Source organism: Prunus avium, chromosome 2 (genome assembly GCF_965620075.1).
Source record: "Prunus avium chromosome 2, drPruAviu1.hap1.1, whole genome shotgun sequence".
Lineage (NCBI taxonomy): Eukaryota > Viridiplantae > Streptophyta > Magnoliopsida > Rosales > Rosaceae > Prunus > Prunus avium.
This window is the reverse complement of record NC_142285.1, coordinates 33,154,707-33,176,775: the sequence shown is the minus strand read 5'-3', so window position 1 is coordinate 33,176,775 and position 22,069 is coordinate 33,154,707. Positions and strand designations below refer to the sequence as shown.

General features: G+C 38.2%; 4 protein-coding genes across 4 annotated transcripts; 2 read left to right on the top strand and 2 right to left on the bottom strand.

Moving 5' to 3' along the window:
- Positions 1-345: 345 nt before the first annotated feature.
- On the bottom strand, positions 346-3,431 carry SYP81 (syntaxin of plants 81). Its single transcript, XM_021973214.2, has 8 exons — positions 3,270-3,431; positions 2,537-2,714; positions 2,367-2,450; positions 2,177-2,281; positions 1,603-1,746; positions 1,091-1,333; positions 849-980; positions 346-688 (listed from the first exon to the last, which is right to left on the bottom strand). Exons 2-8 carry the CDS (start codon positions 2,612-2,614, stop codon positions 545-547), a joined length of 930 nt encoding a protein of 309 aa, XP_021828906.1. The 5' UTR covers positions 2,615-2,714; positions 3,270-3,431; the 3' UTR covers positions 346-544.
- A 773-nt stretch (positions 3,432-4,204) lies between these two features.
- LOC148296890 (uncharacterized) lies at positions 4,205-9,722 on the top strand. Its single transcript, XM_088248663.1, has 3 exons — positions 4,205-5,783; positions 5,875-8,369; positions 8,454-9,722. Exons 1-3 carry the CDS (start codon positions 4,205-4,207, stop codon positions 9,720-9,722), a joined length of 5,343 nt encoding a protein of 1,780 aa, XP_088104789.1.
- Positions 9,723-16,614: 6,892 nt separating this feature from the next.
- Positions 16,615-19,284, bottom strand: LOC110746319 (RING-box protein 1a). Its single transcript, XM_021946533.2, has 6 exons — positions 19,125-19,284; positions 18,128-18,314; positions 17,985-18,035; positions 17,839-17,898; positions 17,076-17,147; positions 16,615-16,944 (listed from the first exon to the last, which is right to left on the bottom strand). Exons 2-6 carry the CDS (start codon positions 18,255-18,257, stop codon positions 16,907-16,909), a joined length of 351 nt encoding a protein of 116 aa, XP_021802225.1. The 5' UTR covers positions 18,258-18,314; positions 19,125-19,284; the 3' UTR covers positions 16,615-16,906.
- Positions 19,285-19,405: 121 nt separating this feature from the next.
- MEE50 (ARM repeat superfamily protein) lies at positions 19,406-22,004 on the top strand. The gene is made up of 3 exons (XM_021946529.2): positions 19,406-19,565; positions 20,055-20,676; positions 20,809-22,004. The coding sequence occupies exons 2-3, from the start codon at positions 20,070-20,072 to the stop codon at positions 21,681-21,683; spliced, it is 1,482 nt and encodes a 493-aa protein (XP_021802221.1). The 5' UTR covers positions 19,406-19,565; positions 20,055-20,069; the 3' UTR covers positions 21,684-22,004.
- The last annotated feature ends 65 nt before the right edge of the window (positions 22,005-22,069 follow it).

Here is a 22,069-nt window from a genome sequence, read left to right as displayed (position 1 = left end):
TTAAAATGACAAAAATTAATTGAACCAAGAAATTCATATATATTTATTTGAGTGGTCCATTTTATTTTATTTTTATGGCGGTTCTAATTTGACACCAAGTTTTCTCTGCTAATCGAATTACAATTAAGCCCTTCATAAACTTTTCCTTGTTTTTTATATATAAAATATTTGTTTTACCAACAGACGTGTTCTGTTCACCTCCAGATACAGCAGGAAAAAGAAAAATATAGAGGAAAGTTTTGGGAATTTAATTCTCTTCCAGCCTATACTAAATCAAATCGTTGTTGACTCAACTATCATAAAGTTGGGAAGGTCTTTACAGGAACAAAAGTTGGGTGATAGCTATGGCTCAAGTTTTGTTCCTTCTCTTAGAAATAAAACATACAACATTTGTAAATACAGTTTTTCCATAACTTGGAACCGAAGATGAGAAAGAAAAATCTAAACTTTCGAATTTTTTTCTCGGTTACCTCTGCTAAAGTTTGGTGAACATGCATTTCTCTTTAACAAGTATAGAATCAAAATTATACAAAGATGAGTACATTCAATTATACCAATCAAGAAAGAGAACCGAAAAAGTTAATAAAACGATGAAAAGCAAAAGAAACGTCCTGCTGCTGCTATTCCGCTGGATTGCTTTTGAGATCTCTTTGTTTCCAAGCTCTACATTCTTCGTCGCTTCAACTGCCTGTCAAAGAGAACAGAGATAATTAGCAGTAGGTCTTTGGAATGTATACTTAAGACTTTGTGTATGATTTAAACATATACCACCACTTCAAAGGCAAATTGGAGGGAGCAGATAATAAACAAGACCTATGTATGGACCAACATATCATATATCTAGTCACCTGATCATAGAGTTGCTCTATCTGTTGAGCTTGTTGCAGCACGTGTGTGGACATAAGGTGATTCAGCGCAGACATTTCCACCATCTTAGTTTCAGTTTGCTGAACTGCATCTAGAAGGTTAGTCAGCTCCACCTGCATTGCATACCAAGAACAGCAGTAAGCAACTTTATCCATTTTCAGGGTTCTACATAATGGAACAACAAGAAAATAAAAAACCAATAGAGAGCCAAGATTCTGATGACCTGAAGGGCACGTGTTTCATCGTCCAAGAGTTGCTGTTGGACTGTTAGAGGCTCAGGTTGAAGTTCATTAGGTTCCCTGAGCTCCAAATTGTTGGAGTTAGAAGCATCTGCAGGTTCTGAATTTACAATCCGCTTAAGTTTTCTTCTAGGTGTTGCTCTATTAATGGTATCTTGGAAGCGTATGGCTCTTAGCTTATCAAACTGTGAAGTAACTGAATGGAGTCTCTCACTTAAAATCAAAACCTGCGGTTTAAGAGTAAGCATTAGACAATTAATTACTAAATATGCCATTGATTTCATGCAAATATGTTTACAATGAGGAATATAAAATTCCTAATTAACTTGATTGAATATTAACAGTCATCCATAAGAACTAAGAGGCACAAGAGGTCCCATGTTCAACAAAGCCAAGGTGGAGAAATGCAGGGTTTCTGCCTTAGAGATCATAGGCTTATGAGGACAGAATATAACATCAATTGACACACTTAATACAATATGAGAAATAATCATACCACACCATGTTTGTGCGCTATAGTATCAGCATTAGAGTAATCAGTCCTAATGCCAAGCCATCCCTTTGAGTTTGCCTCGTCATCATTAATGCTATTTTTGAGAACATCAATTTGTTCTTGACATGCTTTGATAAAAGCACTTACCTGCATATCATGACACAATGGAAAGGTAAGCATAATATAAAACCATACAGCTTAGCCAAATTATATCATAGTCCACGAGCATTTACCAAACATGGTTCTTACAAATATATGCAAAAGAATACACAGGACTGAAACAGATATATGACAAAGAAACAAGCTTTAATATTACAGAATAATTTGTTCTTACACATGCACATTTACACACTTTGGAACCAAATTGAACAGCATAAACGAAGTTGTAGAGTTTGTAACATATATATTTCTGAAGAGTTGCCTAATGAATCAATTTCATCAACACAAACAATACTAATAATTAGTAAAATGAACTTACTAGAATTTACTTATCCACTGACAATCCAACAAAGTTGTGGAAACTCAAAATTTCTACAGAGACAAAATGGATTTAAATTATAGTCAATTGATAACTTACTTCCTGCTCAATGCTATCTCTCTCCTGTTCAGTGGTCCGATGAAGATCCACATAATCTTTTCTATGTTTCAACATAAACTGTTCCAGAGCTCCAATGCTTTCCATCTGATTCATTTATTAAAGGAAATGAATTAAAACACAAGAGTTTACAAAGGAAGAAGAAGAAGAAGAGTGGCAAATGTGTAAGTACCGTCTTGAGAGCGGCTCTGGTGAAAGGTGACCTCTGGCGGGGTGCATGTATAATAAATTTTGCCATAATGGCTGCCAATTTCGACTGTAAATTTGCAGATAAAAGACTTTGATTCACACGAAAAACCATAATTTCAATAAATTTGAGAGCAATGGAATTAATTTGCGAACCTCATTGTAACCCAAAGAGAGAGCCGAGTGGCGCACAGCATCTTTGAAATCTTCGATCCTATCCCGGACTTTGGACATTCTTTACAATTGGAACCCCAACCCAAATTTTCCTCAGTTCCCAGTTTCTCGAGGGCTTCAAAAAAATTCCGAAAGCTTATCTGGATGCTGCTTATATTAGCTAAAAAAACATCGAAAGTTCAATTAGAAACCCTAGGGAATCAGAGAAAGTGAGGTAAACCCTAGAGAAGCAGTAAAAGAATAAATTTACTTTTTTTTTTCCAAGCAACCAGAAAGTCGTAATTCATTATAGGTAAACTCAGGAATATCTGAAGTTGATTTTCTCTGCATTCTCATATGAGATTAGACTCATAATATTGTAGAAACTAGAACCCACTTGTTAGATGACAATTGGAGAAAATGGGGGACAAAAATCAGGTAAATTATTTTTGTAGGGCAAAGGATAGGAGAAAAGGTCTATTTTTTTTTAAGCACCAACACTTTCATGGTGATCCCCAAAACTAAAACCGCAGAAGTGGAGTTCACAACCATTGATTCACAACAAGAATAATAATCCAGGAAAAGAAAATTAGAACTTCAATTCTCTAAATCCCAGCCACCAAAACACACCAGTAATTTGCACATAATTACAAGAATTCACTAATATTTCCATGCTTGATCCCACAATTTCAACAATTACGAAAATGGAAACTTTTTTACGGAATCTGAAGCTTACCTGCGAATCGGTAACAAAGGAATCCAACGGCAGCTAGCTTAAGAGTGAGAGAACGGTGAAGGATCTGGATATAAGTTATAACGAGGGAGAGAGAACCAGAGTTTCTTTGAATGAAAGACGAGGGAGAGAGAAACGTGAATTGAGTTTTGCTCGGTTTATTCAATCGGGGCGGGTATTTTAAGCTGGATCCGGTTTGGTTTTGTGATATTTTTTTGTGAGTTTTTCTATTTAAGTTGTTCACCCAAATACTTATCATTAAGCTCTTATTAAGTTTTATTATTGTGTAAAAAGACAAAAAAGGTCATCCAACTTAATACTTAACTCTAGTACATCTATACACACACCCCACTACCTTATTTTCTCTTCACAAACCCCAAATACAATATGCAAATAGTGGCTTATGGGTCGTCATTTGAGTTTGACAACAGTATTTTTATCTCTTTAAGTAATGTGAGATTGAGGTGAACTTAGAGTGGTGAGGGGCAAGATAGGGGGGTGTGAGGTTGATGAGTTTTTATTTATTTTTTTAATTTTTTATGCTGGGTGTGTATTTAGGGGTAGTTTGGGAAGATAGTAGGATTTTCTTAGAAATTGTGAAAATTTGAATTAGAAGTTGAGGTGAACAAAGAAAAGTGCAGGGTTTAAATAGAAAAACTCTTCTTACTTGTTTTTTGTGAATTTTAGAATATTAAAAACCTTTTTTTTTTTCGGGGTAACTTTTGCATCTTATGACAGCACAACACCATGGTAACTTTTATTAAAAAAATATAATATAAATACATATTTTATAAAAAAAAACATTAAAAATTTGTTATCAACAAAATTTTAAAATTTCCTCACGAGGGGTTTTGCAACTTTGTTTTTAGGTTATTTTTGCAACTTTGTAGGTTATCTAAAAACAAACAATTTTTGGCTCTGAATCTGACCCTCATCAGATGATTGCTCCTGAGCAAAATCAGGTACCGACCTCTCCTCTTGGCTCTGAAAGTTTCAGAGATAAGTTAATGAAGAAAGTTAATTTGGCTAAAAACGTCGGAATTGATGTGAATCACCTTAATGATGCTTATGATGATCTGAACGATGAAGATGATGTGGTGATCTCTAAAGGGGAAAAGGGACCAAGCATACAATTTTCAGAGCGTGCTATGTCGCGTCTCTGTAAACCTTGGCAGAATGCTCTGATCATCAAACTCTTGGGTCGTTCCCACACACATAATTACCTTCAGGCTAGACTACAGCAGAAGTGGAGCTTAAAGGGTGGTTGGAAACTGGTTGATTTAATCAATGATTACTTTGTGGTTAAGTTCGAACTTGAGGAGGATCTCAACTTTGTTCTGACTGGAGGTCCATGGATTATTGGAGGCCAATATTTGATTATGCAAAATTGGAGGCCTGGGTTCTGTCCAGCTACTGCCCAAATCACTCGAATGGCAGCTTGGATTCGGGTGTCAGCCCTCCAACTGGAGTGCTTTGATACTTGGGCATTAAAAAGAATTGGGAATCTGTTGGGAAAGCTTTTGAAGATTGATACCCTCACAACCTCTCAAAACAGGGGCAAGTTTGCTCGACTTTGTGTGGAGCTAGATTTAACCAAGCCCCTGGAGGCCTTTGTTCAAATTAACCAGGTGTGGTACAACATTGAATATGAAGGTCTCCCTGAAATATGTTATATGTGTGGCTATTATGGTCATAAAAAGGAAAACTGTGATTTGATCAAGAATATGCCTGCTGAGAAGGCTGGTGAAGGCTCAGATACAGGGGCCAACGAGACTTTGGGAGGTGGGATGGTGATGGGCACAGAGGGCATGGATATTAGTGTTGAGAACCTGAGGGGACCATGGATGAATGTTCCACCTAGAAGAAAACCCAAAAGTGGGTTTAAAGATGGAGGAAATAAGGGAGCTGGAGGTACCAACATGGGTACTCGATTCGATGCACTCAACAAAGTAAGTGATGACTTTGGCAGAAATAGTGAATTTGTGGCTGGAAGGGGTAACCAATTTGGGTTCAACCATGTGGGTACATCTAAACGAGGTGAGGAAAGTGGGAAAAAAACTTGGACTAAATCTAATGCAAACAAAGGTAGTGCTCGACCTGCGCTGAATGATATTTCCAACAAGTCTACCAAGGAGACTGTGAAATTACCGGGTGATTCCAAGAATACCCGTGGCCCAGGCAACCCTCCCCAAGAAACTTTGTCTACAAAAGGAAAATCAGTGATTGGTGGACAAACAATGCTTAAGCAAATCTCCTTGAATGAGCAACTAGCTTTTTGGGCCAATGGTCACAAGACTTACAGTACCAAGGGTGTCTATCACTTTGGGCATCAACCTCCTAATATTGTTGGTTCTGGTGCGGATCAGATGGAGGTTGTTGAAAGTGGCACTTCCAACAACTCTATGGGACACCCTGCTCAAGGTGAACTGTCCCCAACAGAGAGAATGGAAATGGCTGAAGACCACATGAATCCCCCAAATGGGGCCACAGCTACCAGTACCTCCAATGCTACGGGAGGTATAAACTCTGGGACTTAAAGGGTCTGGCCCTGCAGTACTTACCTTCTTCATACCAGTTTATATGTCGATTTTATATTGGAATGCTAAAGGTGCAGCCTGCACCAAATTTCGAAATACTATGCAAGATTTGATTAGAAGCCACCACATGGAAATTCTTTTTGTCTGCGAGCCTCGTATAAGTGGGTTGAAAGCTGTTTCTATGGTTAAAACCCTTGGATTTCCGTGTTTTGAAATCGTGGATCCTATTGGTTTCTCTGGAGGTCTCTGGCTGATGTGGGATGATAGCAGGGTAAAGGTGGAAATTATTGGTACTCATGATCAAGCCATTTCTGCTTGTATTTCCTGGCCTGGCCAAACTCCCTGGATTTTTACTGCAGTCTATGCTAAACCTTGTGGATTTAAAAGGGACAAGCTCTGGGAGTATCTCTCATTTGTTGAGGGGTGTCATAATCTGCCTTGGTTACTTGCTGGGGACTTTAATGATATGTTGAATAAAAGTGATAAATTAGGAGGTGCTCCTATACGTCGGTTAAGAGGTTTTAAACCTTGGTTTGACCAACATGCGATGTGTGACTTAGGTTTCTCTGGGCCTAAATATACTTGGACTAATAAGAAGGTGCTTGAAAGGATCGACAGAGCTGTTTGCAATACTCAGTGGAGGAGTCTCTTTGCTGATGCTCATGTCATCCACCTGCCAAGGACTAAGTCTGACCACAGTCCCCTCAAAATCTGTTTTAAGTCTAAATTCTCTTCTTCCCCCCTCAACAGACCCTTCAGGTTCGAAGCCATGTGGTTGAAGCATGAGAACTTCCCAGAGTTTATTGCTCAGAACTGGGAGCTCTCCTATGGCTCTGCCTTGGATAAATCTTGTGCCTTAGTGGAACCCCTCAAGCAATGGAATTTATCTGTGTTTGGTCATCTCAAGCAAAAGAAAGCCAGAATTTTAGCTCGCTTGGCTGGCCTCCAAAAGGTCTTACACCAAGGGCCGAATACTTTTCTTATTAATCTGGAATCTGTTCTTGTTGCAGATTTTAATTATATTCTTGACCAAGAGGCAATGTTTTGGCGCCAAAAATCAAGGGTCAAATGGCTTCAAGAGGGCGATCGAAATACTAAGTTCTTCCATTTGTCCACAATTATTAGAAGGCGTAGGAATAAAATTGACAGACTCAAGAATGATGCTGGTCTTTGGGTGGAAGAATCGGATGGTATCAAGAATTTGGCTATGCAATATTTTTCAGAGTTGTTCTCCCCTGCCCCGGTGGCCACCAACAGCTTTACAATTCCTAATATGTTCCCTAGCATTGACCCTGGAGCTTTAGAATCCTTGGTGGCTGATGTTGATATGGAAGAAGTTAAGGTGAATCTCTTTAGCATTGGGGGTCTTAAAGCCCCTGGAGTTGATGGCTTCCCGGCTTGTTTCTATCAGAAACAGTGGAACACTTGTGCTAATGATATCCTTGATTTGGTCCATCAAAGTATTCAGGATTGTAGGATTCCTGGAGGGCTTAATTCCACTATGATCACTCTGGTGCCTAAACTGGAAAACCCCAGCTCTATGATACATTTTAGACCTATAAGCCTGTGTTGCACTCTCTACAAAGTAATCTCAAAGATCTTGGTTGCTCGCCTAAGGCCTATTTTGCCTAGTCTGATTAGTCCTAACCAGGTCAGCTTTGTCCCTGGTAGACATATCACTGACAACATCCTCATCGCTCAAGAGCTTATGCATAAATTCAGGATTTCTAAGGGAAAGAAAGGGTTTATGGCATGGAAGATTGACTTATCCAAGGCCTATGACAGATTGAATTGGGTTTTTATTGAAAGGGTGCTTCGGGAATTGAACCTTCCTACGCCTTTTGTTCAACTGGTTATGAGCTGTGTTTCCACTGTACAATATCAAGTTTGTGTCAATGGTGAATTAACTGATCCGTTCAGCCCAAAAAGTGGCATTAGACAGGGAGATCCTTTATCTCCCTACCTTTTTGTCTTATGCATTGAGAAACTGTCACACATTATTGCAGACTCTGTTTGCAAGAAGCAGTGGAAGCCAGTTAGATCTTCTCAATCTGGTCCTTGTGTCTCCCACCTATTTTTTGCAGATGACTTGGTGCTCTTCGCGGAGGCTAGCCCTAGGCAAGCAAGGATCATGAAGAGTTGTTTGGATTTATTCTGTAAAGCTTCGGGGCAAACTATCAACTTTACTAAGTCTGCTATCTTCTGTTCCCCTAACACCTGCAAGGAGCTTGCCAGGGAATTAAGTGATATATGTGGCTCTCCCCTGACTGTGAACTTGGGTAAATATTTAGGCATGCCTCTTTTACATCACCGTGTGAACAAGGCTACGTACTATAGTCTCGTGGATAAGGTTCACAGCAGGCTAGCTGGTTGGAAAAGCAAGTGCTTATCTATGGCTGGTCGGGCCACCCTTATCCAAGCTGTGACCGCTTCAATCCCCATTTATGCAATGCAAACTGCTAAATTGCCTATTAGCACTTGTGATGAGCTTGATCGTGTTAACCGCAACTTCTTCTGGGGAGGTAGCGCTAGAAAGAGTAAGATTCACCTATGCCAATGGGACTTGGTATGTAGACCTAAATGTAAAGGTGGTTTAGGCCTGAAAAAAACAACCTTAATGAACCAAGCTTTGTTGGGTAAAATTGGGTAGAGATTACATGCTCAAGATAAGGGTTTATGGGCTAAAATCTATGATGATAAATATCTGAAAGGCCACTCTATCCTGGATAACTCTTTGGATGCCAGGCATGACTGTTCTTCCACTTGGAAAGGTATTCTTCATGGCTCCAAGCTGCTTAAGCAGGGGATGACTTGGAGAATTGGTATGGGGGATAAAGTGAAATTCTGGCTAGACAAATGGCTATCTGATTTGCCTCTGGCCCAATATGAGGAGATTGGGGATGTGCTGGACCTTGATTGCCATGTGTCAAGCTTCTTTAGGCATGGCTTGTGGGATATTGAGAGGCTGAGAAATGTTGTTCATGAATGGGTAGTGCAGAAGATTATTAGTTTTCCTGCTGGTTTTAATAGCAACTTGCAAGACTCACAGATTTGGAAACATACTGCTAATGGAGTGTACACTGTAAAATCTGCCTATCAACTACTCTTTGGCGATTCTTCTTGGAATGATCCATTTTGGAAGGTTCTGTGGCAGAAGAATCTCCCCCCCAAGTTGATTATTTTCCTCTGGCTTGTCTTCTACGATAAAATCTTAACCAATGATCAGAGAGTTAGAAGGAATTTATCTAGTGATCCTTCCTGCTCTATTTGTGATTGGTCCCATGAAACTACTCTCCACATTCTTAGAGACTGTCCTAAAGCCAGGGAGGTCTGGAGTTATTTTTTACCCCCCCGCCAGCAAGCTAATTTCTTCTATACTGACTTCCAACCTTGGTTAAAGAATAATATTCTCTCCAAGGCTAGTTGGTCTAGCAGTACCTCTTGGTGCTCTATATTTGTTTTCATCTGTTGGTATCTATGGAAATGGAGGAACCAATCTATTTTTACTGCTGAGGAGGTGACGCCCCTCAACCCAAGGCATGTTATCTTATTAGCTCTCTCTGACTGGGATAAGGCATCCTGCGGTGATACTACAGCCGGAGAAAAAGTGCAGATTTTTTTGAAGTGGGAACCTCCTAATACTGGAATCTTCAAATTGAACGTGGATGGTTCTTGTAAACCTGCATCTGGTAATATTGGAGCTGGAGGTGTCCTCCGCGACTCATCTGGAAATTGGATTACGGGTTTTGCTGTGAATTTGGGAATTGGTCAAGTTCTTGAAGCTGAATTATGGGGTCTATTTTTTGGTCTCAAAATGGCTTTGGATAAAGGTGTCAACATGCTCATCATTGAAATGGACTCTGCACTATGTGTCCAGCTCATCCAGCAAACTGTAGCATACCGCTTGCAGGTTCTCTAAGAATAAGATCACTGTTATAAAACTAAAGGAATTGAGGAGAGAAATTAGAGAAATTGAGCTGTAATAGAAAAGCTCTGATATTTTCATTAATTCTTTTTCTCTTTTCTATATCTTCCAATGAAAGGGCGGAAGCCCACTTATATACAAAGTCTGTTGGCTTCCCGTGGGTGTGCAGTAGATTTCCAAAATCTTCCTCCAACATCATCTTTATATTCTACATTATTTCCAAATACATTATTTCCAAATGCGTGGGCTCCACTCAAGACTTTTACAACACTCCCCCTTGGAGACCACCATGTATGAAATATGCCTCGTTAAAAACCTTGCCAGTAAAACCCAGTGGGACAAAAACTGGTCGAAGGGAAAAAGAGTACATAACCATGTGTAACATAGAATTCTGTGTATATGGACGCGCGTGCGACACTGCCTCGTTAAAACCTTGCCAGGAAAAACCCAGTGGGATAAAAACCTGGACGAAGGAAAAAGAGTACAGTGTGTGAAAATCTTTATTGATAGCACGCTCCCCCTGATGCTTGGCAAAATATCTTTAAGCCATACTGCTAATCATCTTTCTGAATATCATAGTTGACATTGCTTATGTGAGTCAATCTTGTAATATCGTTGGATGCTCCCCCTGAAGAGTATCTCCCCCTGATATCTTCATTACTATCTTTCTAGAGAAAAGATCTTTCGAATTGAGTGAATGATGTAGCCACCAACAATTCATGTAGTTGAGTAAGTAAATATATTTCCAGTGAGCTATCTCTATGTAAATCATAGAAATTTTCAAAGTCCGCGTATCTAACAAAACCTGGAAAATACAATGTCCAGTCCAGTATATTTCCGGAAAATCATTTAAGTGCTCAACGGATAATCCACATAAAATGCTTCAATACTTTCTTAGTATAAGCAAGAATCTCGTTGGCATAATGCTCGATCTTCAAGCCGAGACAAATGTTACTTGAACTTTTCAGGAGTTTTAACCAAGTATTAACTCTTCATGAGTTTTGATCAATTATCAACTCTTTAAGAGCTGTAATGTGTTGCAACCATATCGTAATTAGTGTACTCACTGAGGCAATTTATACATATTAGTATTGAGTACAAAATGTGTGCTTCAGGCACACGTCCTTCAAGGACTTGCTTCATGCAATTTCAATCCTTCATGGATTTAAGAGATTATACTTCATGACACATTATATAGCTTTATATCCAGCTATTTGTTTTGCTTATACATCTTGAGGGAATCACTTCTGGCGATATGCTCCGTGCATTTAATAACCCTTAAAGATAATATGTTGGTCTCCGTAAATGTGCAATAAGAAGGCACAATTGCATCTGTAAATATGGAGAAACCCAACATTCCTTGTTTCTGCCAGAAACATTGTGTCATACAAAATGGGTATATTCCCATTTATTCTGAACACCCAAGTATATCTTTCAGTATAATATCTTTTGGGGTTCGTACTATGGGTTTGTTCTTTCACGTTCATTCTCATCTGTAATGGAATTGCCTCTTTCCATTTTGGCCAATGATATTGTCGACATTTAATAATAGAACGTGGTTCCAATCAACACAGCCCATTGATGATTTGAGTAGCTACTCCAAAACCAAAAATTTTATTCATCAATTCATGATCCCACCATTCTCATGTGCATGCGCATGCATCAATTATAAGCGTTTCTTTGCTTTTGGGTACCCGAGCCACTTCAAGGGGCTTTTACTGTCTCTTTCCAGACAGGCATATCTTATAGAATGAATTATGTGAGAATGTGGATCATAACCTCCAGTAGAGCGTTATTTTACAGTAGGGCGTGGATAATCTCCATTTAAGGAGTTGGAACATTTAGAACCCATATATCTGTCATGCTACAGGCATGCCACAGATTAATACATACATGTCAATTAATTGTCCTTCTGGAACTTGAAACCATATAATTTGCTACGCATCAAGCGTGCACTGTATCACTATTGACATGTTACAGGATTGTCCTTCAGGGAATTCAATCCATATCACTTGCTACGCAACAGGCGTGCATCATATTGATCACTGCTATACCCATATTCTATTCTTATGAGACTTTAATCTGTGCAGTGTATTATCAATGTATCCAATTTGCAATCTGTGAAATTTGCATTAATAATTCATGGATACATATTAGAACGATACAAGCCATTCCTTTAGAATGGTCATAATATAAGTCGTTCTTCTGGAACTGCCTTATCTCCTCATTTGGTTACGTTTAAGGATGCAGTACAAAATATCAAAATAATAGTACAAGCATGAAATAACAAAAGTATTTCTTACATCATTAGGTGGGAGAAACTTTTCTCAAGTATCATTCAAGCTCGTATCAGCTCTGCAAATATAACGTGACGCTTGATGATCTAGTTATATCCTGCAAGAGCAAAAATCACAATTCTTCCCTCTGTTCAAAACAAATAACCCTCAGAGTTAGGATTCTTTCTTCGGATGTTCATTCTAAACAAAATAAAATCCTTTATAAACAGAGAGTTATAAAAAGAGAAAAAAATGCAAAAATTATGATATTAATTGCAAGATAAGGTAAGCAATCAGGTGAGGAAGCTGATGAGCGCAGACAATAAACTCTCATTTCTCCTGGTCTAAAAGAACTTCAGGAGATTGGAGCATGTGGTCGCCTTCACAGTTCCCTAATGTCGCCGAAATATGATCAGAGATAGTCTCGCTTCTCAAGCACATCGAGTGCTCACTGATAGGAAAAACAATTGGATATTGCATCATTGGATATAGAGAGAAATGAGAACTGGGTGTATTCTGCAAAGAAAATTTCGTTAGTAACATATTTATACACAAATAAGAGGAATAAGTAAATCCGGTGAATTTCAAATTAACCGTAGAGATTTGCAAGATTCTCGGGGAGCTTTTGAAAAATAACTCCGTGAAATCCGCAAAGCAAGATTGGCTTTGACAGAAACAATCCTGAAAACGCCGAAAGTGCCGACAGACATTACTGGAGACCACGTGAAGTTTTGGAACCTGGGAAAAGAAAAAGAATATGGGGATCCGGGGAAATATTGGGATCCTGGATACGGTGCCACATTTCCACCTATAGATATTGCATCTGTAACATCTGATTGGAGTAACTGCGTTTCAACTCAATTCCCTTTTATTCTCTGAAAGTTTAGTTTTTCTAAGGCTTTCCTCAAAACCTTCTAAAAATGGCTTCCTCTTCTTCCCGCCCAAATCATCTTGATTTAAATGATGCTCCCACAACAACCCGTGACGCCAAAGTCTGGCGGCCATCCTTTGTATCCCAAAACCGTCATCTCACGGTTGATGATTCTGTGATGATGAATGATGCAACTGCTGTCACAGTAGCTAAGAATTTTCTTACTCCTATGGATGGCATGTTGTTAACATGGAGGTCTGAACAAGAGGCCATTGATGACTCACTGGCTTTTAGCATTCAGAGTGCTGCTTCTGTTTCTAACATGGCTAATCGTTTGCGTGCTAGAGCAAATGAGATTCAGGAGTTGAACACTGAAAATTCTTCTCTTCAGAGAAAGCTTCAGGAGTCTCAACAGGAGGTTGAGAAACTTAAAGAGGAGAATAATGCCTTGTTGAAACAAGTGAGTTCATACTCCACTGATACGCAGACAAGGCTTAACATGCTGCAGATTTCCAATGAAAAGATTCTGGAAGAACATGAGTGGCTCATGGCTAAGCTTAAGAGGCGTCGTCCTCTTCCTGCAGAGGCTTCCAGAACATAATGGAATTTTATAGATTTTAACAGAGCCTGCTCCTTTCTTGCAGGTGAAGAAAATCTATCTGTTGTATGCTCCTTTTCTGTTATAATAATTGGGCAAATTCTTAAACTTGCACCTTGTGGTTTTTTGCGTCTTTTCAAAATGACGGTTTGGAACCTTGTGCCTTATAGGTTCAAATAACCACAACAAATCTCTCAACTTACATATTTCAATGCATGTGAGTCCGGAGCTTCTGCCCAGGGCTAAACACGACTTCAAAATTTATTTGCCCTTTTCAAATGGGCATGAAATATGAATTGAGTAAAAGCCATGATAATATTGCAATATAGTAGTGAGGAGCATTAACTACTATATACCCAAAACTTCAAGTTCGGGATCTCTTATATATTTGGATCCATGGGTTTCCGGCCGAGATCATATAATATAACAAAATATGTGGGGAGCCTCAATTCATCCTTTGAGGTTTATCCTGATATTATCCATTTCACGGTGTATTCTTAACAACCGGAATTCACAAAATATATTTCTTTCTTGAGGTGTCGATTGTAACAGAATCGAACTTTATCAAATTCATCATTTTCTTATGCCAAAGAAACATGTGGTGTTCCACAATTTGCAATAATACCTCAAGGGTTGTCCATTTAATTGTTGGAACTTCAGGCTCTCAATATTGCCAGATTTGAACTTCAGGCCAAAATCACATATTCTCATGGTATGGACATTTTTATAAATTCCTGTACATATTTCAGGACTTTAGTCTTTTACATAATTGTCCATGAGGATCTCCTGGCATCTCATTTAATTACTCATCCATGAGTTTAAGGAATTGCAGGTTCCCTTTTGTATATAGTGACGGTTTACCCAAAATGGTTAATATTTATGCATACGTCACTATTCATGTATATGGTACTATTTATCAGGTCATGAATACGTATCTATTCATGCGTACAGTACATTTGCCAGTACAATTACTATTCATGTGTACGGCACTATTAACCAATACGGTACTGTTACATTATCAAGGAACTCCAAGTCCATATTTACATGTCAAGGATCAAGGATCTTCAGATCCGATCTCTTATTTACAAATACAGTACCGGAGAGACTGCCATCTCTCATATCATTATCATCATCAAGGATCTTTCAAGTCCTGATGTAGTTGGATGATGAGGATCAAGGAACTTCTGGTCATGATCTCTGTATTCTGTAAAAACTCATCATATCACACAATTAATTCATAAAATAAATAGCTTGTAAATAAATTACTGGTAAATAAATTGCTGATATGGACGATAAACCCGCACCATACTTTAAATAAATGTAAATGTGCGGTAAAGTAAATTCATAAATTAAATTGCTTGCTGTATGGACGTTAATTCCGCACCATACTTTAAATAATAAAGTAAATGTGCGGTAAAGTAAACGTGCTGGTATGGGCACTAATTCTGCTCCATACATTTAAATAAAAGTAAAGGCAGTTGTGTGGACGATAAACCCGCGCCACACTTTTAAATAAATACTGTTGTATGGGTAATAAACCTACACCATACAGTAAATATATTGTATGGGTAATGAACCTACACCATACAGTAAATAAAGTAAATGTGGGGATGAAAACCACCACTAAAAATATAGGAGGTGAAAATCATCCATAATATTATATAGTATACATATGATATAATAGTATATTGCCATTATGTATATAATATGTTATATCAAGACCAAAAAGTTGATGATGCTTTAATATAATATATAAAGCAACCATATATCAAAATGAATCATGGCCGACAATGATATTGAAGTGATCATTGTGCATATGTGCATGTTTTCAACTTTGTTGCTTTCACACCTGCCATTAGCACTCAAACGGTTTGTATAGTCAGCATATATAGAAAGTGATAATGTAAAGTATCAATAAAAGAAAAGATGAAAAGACAGTGAGCTTATCACGTTTTGGTGGGTTTGGTCTGACCAATTTTTCAAATCACAAGCAAAGTCTAAGCAAAGCCACCCTGCATCTTCTTTTTCCCATCAGTACTTGTTGTCATCCATGAACTTTGCAGAGACCAAGGTGCTGGTAATGGTGAAGCAAGAGGGGCTGCATCTAGTGGTGGAATCGGCGCCGTGCTTGCTGATCGTCAGCTACAGAAGGACCAGGGGTTGAAGCCTCGAGGCTCGTTGCTCCAGGAGCCTTAGCCGGAGGTGCAGGTGGGCTGTCCAAATCTGGAGTGGGAGCAGCTGCCGGAGACTTGTGCTTAGTGGGAGTTACAGCAGCTGGTGAAGTAGTGGGTGTTTGTTTCCTCAAATGGGCTGGCTTCAATTTTGGTTGGTTGAGGCTTTCTTGGTTAATTCAGTTTGAAAATTTGAATTAATACAAGAAGAAGACGAAGTAGTAGTGGTAGTATGAGAAGCTTGAATTATGCTCAGGACCCACTGGGAGATGGAGAAGAACTGAAGACCCATGAGAAGTTTTGCGAACCAAGTCTGGTTCTTGAATTTGTGAAGTGGGTTAGCAAAAGAAAATCCCACCAAGCCTCTGCTTGAGTTTTTGCAAGGTGGTCTGTTCTGGTGTTGATTAGGAGAATTCAGCTGGTATTTTTTGAGAGCGAATTCGTGCTGATAACGTGTTATAAAACTAAAGGAATTGAGGAGAGAAATTAGAGAAATTGAGCTGTAATAGAAAAGCTCTGATATTTTCATTAATTCTTTTTCTCTTTTCTATATCTTCCAATGAAAGGGCGGAAGCCCACTTATATACAAAGTCTGTTGGCTTCCCGTGGGTGTGCAGTAGATTTCCAAAATCTTCCTCCAACATCATCTTTATATTCTACATTATTTCCAAATACATTATTTCCAAATGCGTGGGCTCCACTCAAGACTTTTACAACAATCACATGGTATATGCCAATTATATCTCAATTATACAAATTTATAATGTCTATAGTGAACATTATTTTGGGTAATATTTTAAAAAGAACATTTTATTTGATTAAAAATGAAAATCCATAAGCTCAATTTCATGAGAAAATAAAATTTCTTAAAGTCAAAGCGGGGTTGAAAGCCAGTAGAATTTCTACTTTCCCATGGCTTTTCACCACCATGTTTGTTACTTTGGTCAACAAACATGCAGCTAAAAATGCATAGGATAAAATGATCATTTATAGGAAAGAAAGCACGACGGCGAACCAAGATATAGGCGAAAAGTTATAGCTTTAATGCTTAATCCTAATAACAGGGTAAGGTAGTTCCAAATTTGACTGTAGGAACTTCACAATCAGACGCCTGAGCAGCCGAATGCTTAACAAAAATATATGGGCTCCAGTTGAATTAACAAAGTAGAAGGATGAAAATAGGCACAACAGGTAAGGACCCTGGCCGGCATCGCCATAGCAGAAAGTGCGCGGAAGATCCAACGCCCAACCACATGAAGCTTCTAATGACCATACTTCTGAAACTCCCACTCGCTATTATCTGGGTTTAAAAGATAACGACAACAAGAGTTAGAAAAGGTCAAAAAAAAAAAAAGTTCTGTAAAAACAAAAGCCCAGGAAAAGAAAATTTAATATAAGACTGAGAAGGGGACGATTAAGGCAAAGTCATACCTAATGGACACACTTGGCGGGTCTTGAGCCATCGGCTTATGCAGTGGAAATGGAATGCATGGTTGCAAACCCCTACAGAGACAAAAACCAACAGTTGAGACAAAGAAACCACATGCTTAATGATAGATGCAAGTATGATAAGTCTGATTCACTATTTTAAAAGCAAGCAGGAAAAACCGGGGAAAACTATCATTACCAACATCCATTTGAAGCATTAACCGACAAACAAGCTTTACGGGCGCATAAAATGAAAACTAAAAACCAGTTCCATAAGGTGAATGAGTGGCATAAACATGGTACATGTAGCTTTAAGGGCACATAAATTGCTTAATAAAAACAGAAACTCAAACAAGGTGACGCTAGAGAAAATAGGATGATTAGTTAATACAACTTCAAGAACCTCCACTTTTTATATAGGAAAATAATCCCCATTTTTTTATCAAGGAGTCCTTTTATTTCTCTACTTTTAAAGCATTAACTGAGCCCCAAACATGTCAAGGAGAATTAGATGTGTAATTTGATAATCACCATGTGTACATATAGCATGACCTCAGGTGAAAAGTAGTAATCCACCAAATCCTTCCCTTTCCCCATTACGTAGAACGTATTGGGAAAGAAAAAACAACCACAATGGTCTTGCTTACAAATGCAAGTAAGCTTTTCGATCTATACAAGTTCCTATCCTGAATCAATATGAAGGGCCTAGCAAGCAGAACAAAAACTTAAATATTAGTTTATGCATAAACTGAAAGCTGAAGCATACCCCAAGCAACTGTACACTCCTCGCTAGTGGCGCTTGCCTGGTTTGCTTGGCACTCAATGCCTACTCATCACCAACAACAAAATTTCTAAGTAAACAAATAATCAAGAAAAAAATTAACAACTAAAAAACTAAAAAAAATTACTCACAGAGATCCATGATATGGTTCCTGCAAATGGCACAGTTATCAACAACAATATCTGCATACAACAGACCAAAACAACATCAGTACATGGTTGGAATACCAAATTTATTAACTTTTAAACCCAAAGGAATCAGAGTTAGGGTTTACCCCAGGCCCAGAGAGCAACAGCATTCCACTTCTTGATCTCAAATCGCTTGGGCTTCTTGGTCGATGAACCTGCACTGCTTGAAGCCTCGCCTACCGGAACCATAGGCACGTCTGAATCCAATGTCGCCATGGCTTTTCCTTGATCTTAGTGCACGGATTTGGGTGCTTCTTTCTTTCTTCAAAAGGACTAGCAAAGAAAAAAGCGTGCAGGATCCCGTTAGTTTAAAACAAGAATGTCGTAAGAGTGAGAAAGTGGAAGTCAAATTTAATCAAATATCTCATAATTTTTTTTTGAAATAGCACCTTTCCTTTGGTTTATAAGATTTGGAAGGAAGATTTTATTTCTATTATCTTTTATTTGTTCTACCAAGATATTTGAAACGATATATACCAAAGGATTTTCAGGGAGACGATGTTTAAAATTTCCATAGTTACTAGAATTGGAAAGAACAATCCCTAAAACTGTGTTCCAGCTAAGGCCATATACCCAATGAAGTGATAAGCAGGGGCATGTCAAATTCAGTCAACTGAGAACAATTCTCCATTGGTTAAGGGCACAATACCCAGATAAGTCTTTCACACATTTGTTTGTGGTAAATAGTATCAGTTTTTTTTTTTTTTTTTTTTCTTTTAACGAAAATAGCTTCATAGGAGGAGCAAAGCAGTGCAATAAATCCCCAAGAATTCAGAAACCATTGATCATGAGAAACATAAAAGCAAACCCAAAAGGGGAAAATAATCAACCAAAGATGCAAACTGAAAACAATGAAAAATGGAAAACCATTAAGCAGAACAATAAATAAAAAAAATTAAAGTAAATCAATACAAGGATAAACACAGATAGAACACAAGAATGAAACACAACCCATCTTTAGGAATACAAAAAATTACTGAGAAAAAGCGCAATTAAAGAATAATCATGATTAAGCATAAGCGTTCCAGATATTAAAAAAACAAATTGAAAAAATTTAGAAACGGAAAAAGAAAAAATACGAACCTGAGAAAGAGGAAGAGTGCGATCGGAGGCAAAACGGAAAATATAAGAAGGTTTTGGAGTGATGGGTGCGCCAGAGGTCGCGACCTAGAAGACCAGAGAGAAAGAAGCTTCTGAGAACATTAAAAATTGCTGAACGGGAGGTAGAGTCGGAGGGAGAGAGGGGCACCATATAAATTATAATTATTGTTTTGGGCCCCTGCTCTTATCGAAATATAAGTTTTACCCCTGACCTTTCACGAAATCTAAGCCACGGCCACGTAGACTAAAATCAATAAAAAAATGTAAATATTGTAAATTTCTCGAACGTTCTTTAAACCCTCATAGCAAGACAGAACCTTTAGCAACAATTTGGATTTCATAGCGGAGCAGAACTTCAACTGGGTTTAGGGTTTTTTCTTCCCGCCATCAATTATCGAGTGGGGCTTTCATTGAGATTCTCAGGTATAAAATTTTGTAATTTTTTTTTTCCCGCCATCAATTATCAATTGGGGATTTCATTATCAATTATCAATCGGATTTCTCAGCTGATTTAAGAATTTGTTGTTTTAACGTGAGCTGATTTTATGTAGTTGTTGTCCTTCAATTCAAACAATATGGTGTTATATTTTTTATTTGATATTAAATAATGTTTATAATGGTTGAGTTGAGAGTGAGTTGAGAAATAGAAGGGAGATGGTTTCTAGGTTTAGTGGATGTTGAGTTTGTAGTTTTTGCTGTTTTATGTCTATAAACCAAGAGGAGTATAAATTTACTTGTTAGATGATGATTTTGTGATTATAAATCTTCCGTTATATTGTAGTAAGTGTACATCTTGATCATGTTTTCTATCTGAGCAGGATCAATAGAGCACTTGTGATTTTTTTTGCCACATCGTTATTTTTTCATCAATTTAGGTACTGAAAGTTCTGATTTCTTTGGTTTCATTATCAGTGAATTGGTTTCGTAATGGATAATACCGCATTGCAAGAGTGCTTTGTACCCGAAGATGTTCTCCAGATACTTTTAAGTGCGTCAAACTCATCTACCCTCATGGATTCGTTGGAAACTTTAATACAAGTTTGCAGAACAGCTGATGGTCGCGCGGACCTTGCCTCTAAGAGTATTCTTCCCTCTGTTGTCCAGCTCATCCAATCTCTCCCTTACCCTTCCGGTCGCCACCTTCTCACATTGTCATTAAAGCTCCTAAGAAATCTTTGTGCGGGAGATGTTTCAAATCAGAATTCATTTATTGAACAAAGTGGAGTTGCAATCATATCAAATGTTTTGAACTCTGCAAATCTTTCTTTGGAGCCAGATTCTGGGATCATTCGTATGGGGTTGCAAGTTCTTGCTAATGTTTCTTTGGCTGGAGAACGACATCAGCATGCAATTTGGCAGCAACTTTTTCCAAAAGAATTTTTGGCTCTTGCAAGAGTTCAGAGCCGGGAAGCTTGTGATCCATTGTGCATGGTTATCTTTGCTTGTTGTGATGGAAGCCCTGAACTGTTCGAAAAGCTTTGCGGTGATGGTGGAATAACTATTATGAAAGAGATTGTAAGGACTACTGCTGCAGGTAAGTGTCTTTTATTTTTTTCCAGTATCTTACATTTATTTCATTGATACCGATTGAGTTTCTCTGCTGAAGCCTAATATTAATGAAACAAGTGCTAATTTGTGACTTTTTACCTTTTGGGTGTGTTACCAGTTGGTTTTGGAGAAGATTGGTTCAAGTTGCTTCTCTCAAGAATCTGCTTAGAAGGACCTTACTTTGCGTCACTGTTCTCTAATTTAGGCTTTGTTAGTACTACTGAGAATGTTGAAGATACTGAATTTAGAGAAGACCTTTTCTCATCAGAGCAAGCATTTTTATTGAGAATCATATCAGACATCTTAAATGAGCGACTTAGAGAGATTACTGTCTCTAGTGATTTTGCTTTGTGTGTTTTTGGGATATTCAAGAAATCCGTTGGGGTTCTTAATTGTGTCACAAGGGGCCAGTCTGGACTTCCAACAGGCTCTAGTATGATAGACGTTCTAGGATACTCACTCACAATTCTGAGAGATGTATGTGCCCAGAAGACTTTAAGAGGCTTTCAAGAGGACCTGGGGGATGCTGTTGATGTTTTGCTATCCCATGGTCTTATAGAACTAATTTTATGTTTACTTCGTGATCTTGAGCCGCCAGCAATAATTAGGAAAGCTATCAAACAAGGTGAGGACCAAGATGGAACAAATTCGGGTTCGTCAAAACCATGTCCATACAAAGGATTTCGGAGAGATATAGTTGCAGTGATTGGCAATTGCTCATATCAAAGGAAGCCTGTCCAAGATGAGATTAGGCAAAAGGATGGGATTCTTCTGCTCTTGCAACAGTGTGGTCTTGATGAAGACAACCCGTTCTTAAAGGAGTGGGGAATTTGGTGTGTCAGAAATTTATTGGAAGGGAATGAAGACAACAAACGGTTAGTGACTGAATTGGAGCTTCAAGGGTCTGTTGATGCGCCAGAAATTGCTGGACTTGGTCTCCGAGTCGAGGTGAATCCAAAAACTGGACGGCCAAAGCTTGTTAATGTCTCGTGATGGATGAAGAATGTAGTTAATCTGAAGCCGATTACTGACCCTGATGTCGTGTATTTCAAATGCTTGATGGTTTTCTTATATTACATTTTTTTTCCAAGCTCAGGTGTCTCTTGTGGTTCTTTGTATTCTGTTCTGGTTGGCAAACAAAATTTCATAGGTATGGAATGTGCATGACAGAAAATTGAGGCACATAGTTTTTTTTCTTTGGCGGTGAACAAGTTCAGCACATCTTTAAGAACTTCAACGTGTGGATGTATTGAATTGAACAAGTTTTGTGGGCACAACAGACCTCTTTAAGTATCAAGTTCTATTTTTTTTTCCCCAATATTGTAATAAGATTTTCATTATTTCCTTTCATGTTTTATACAAGAAAAGTACTTCAACCA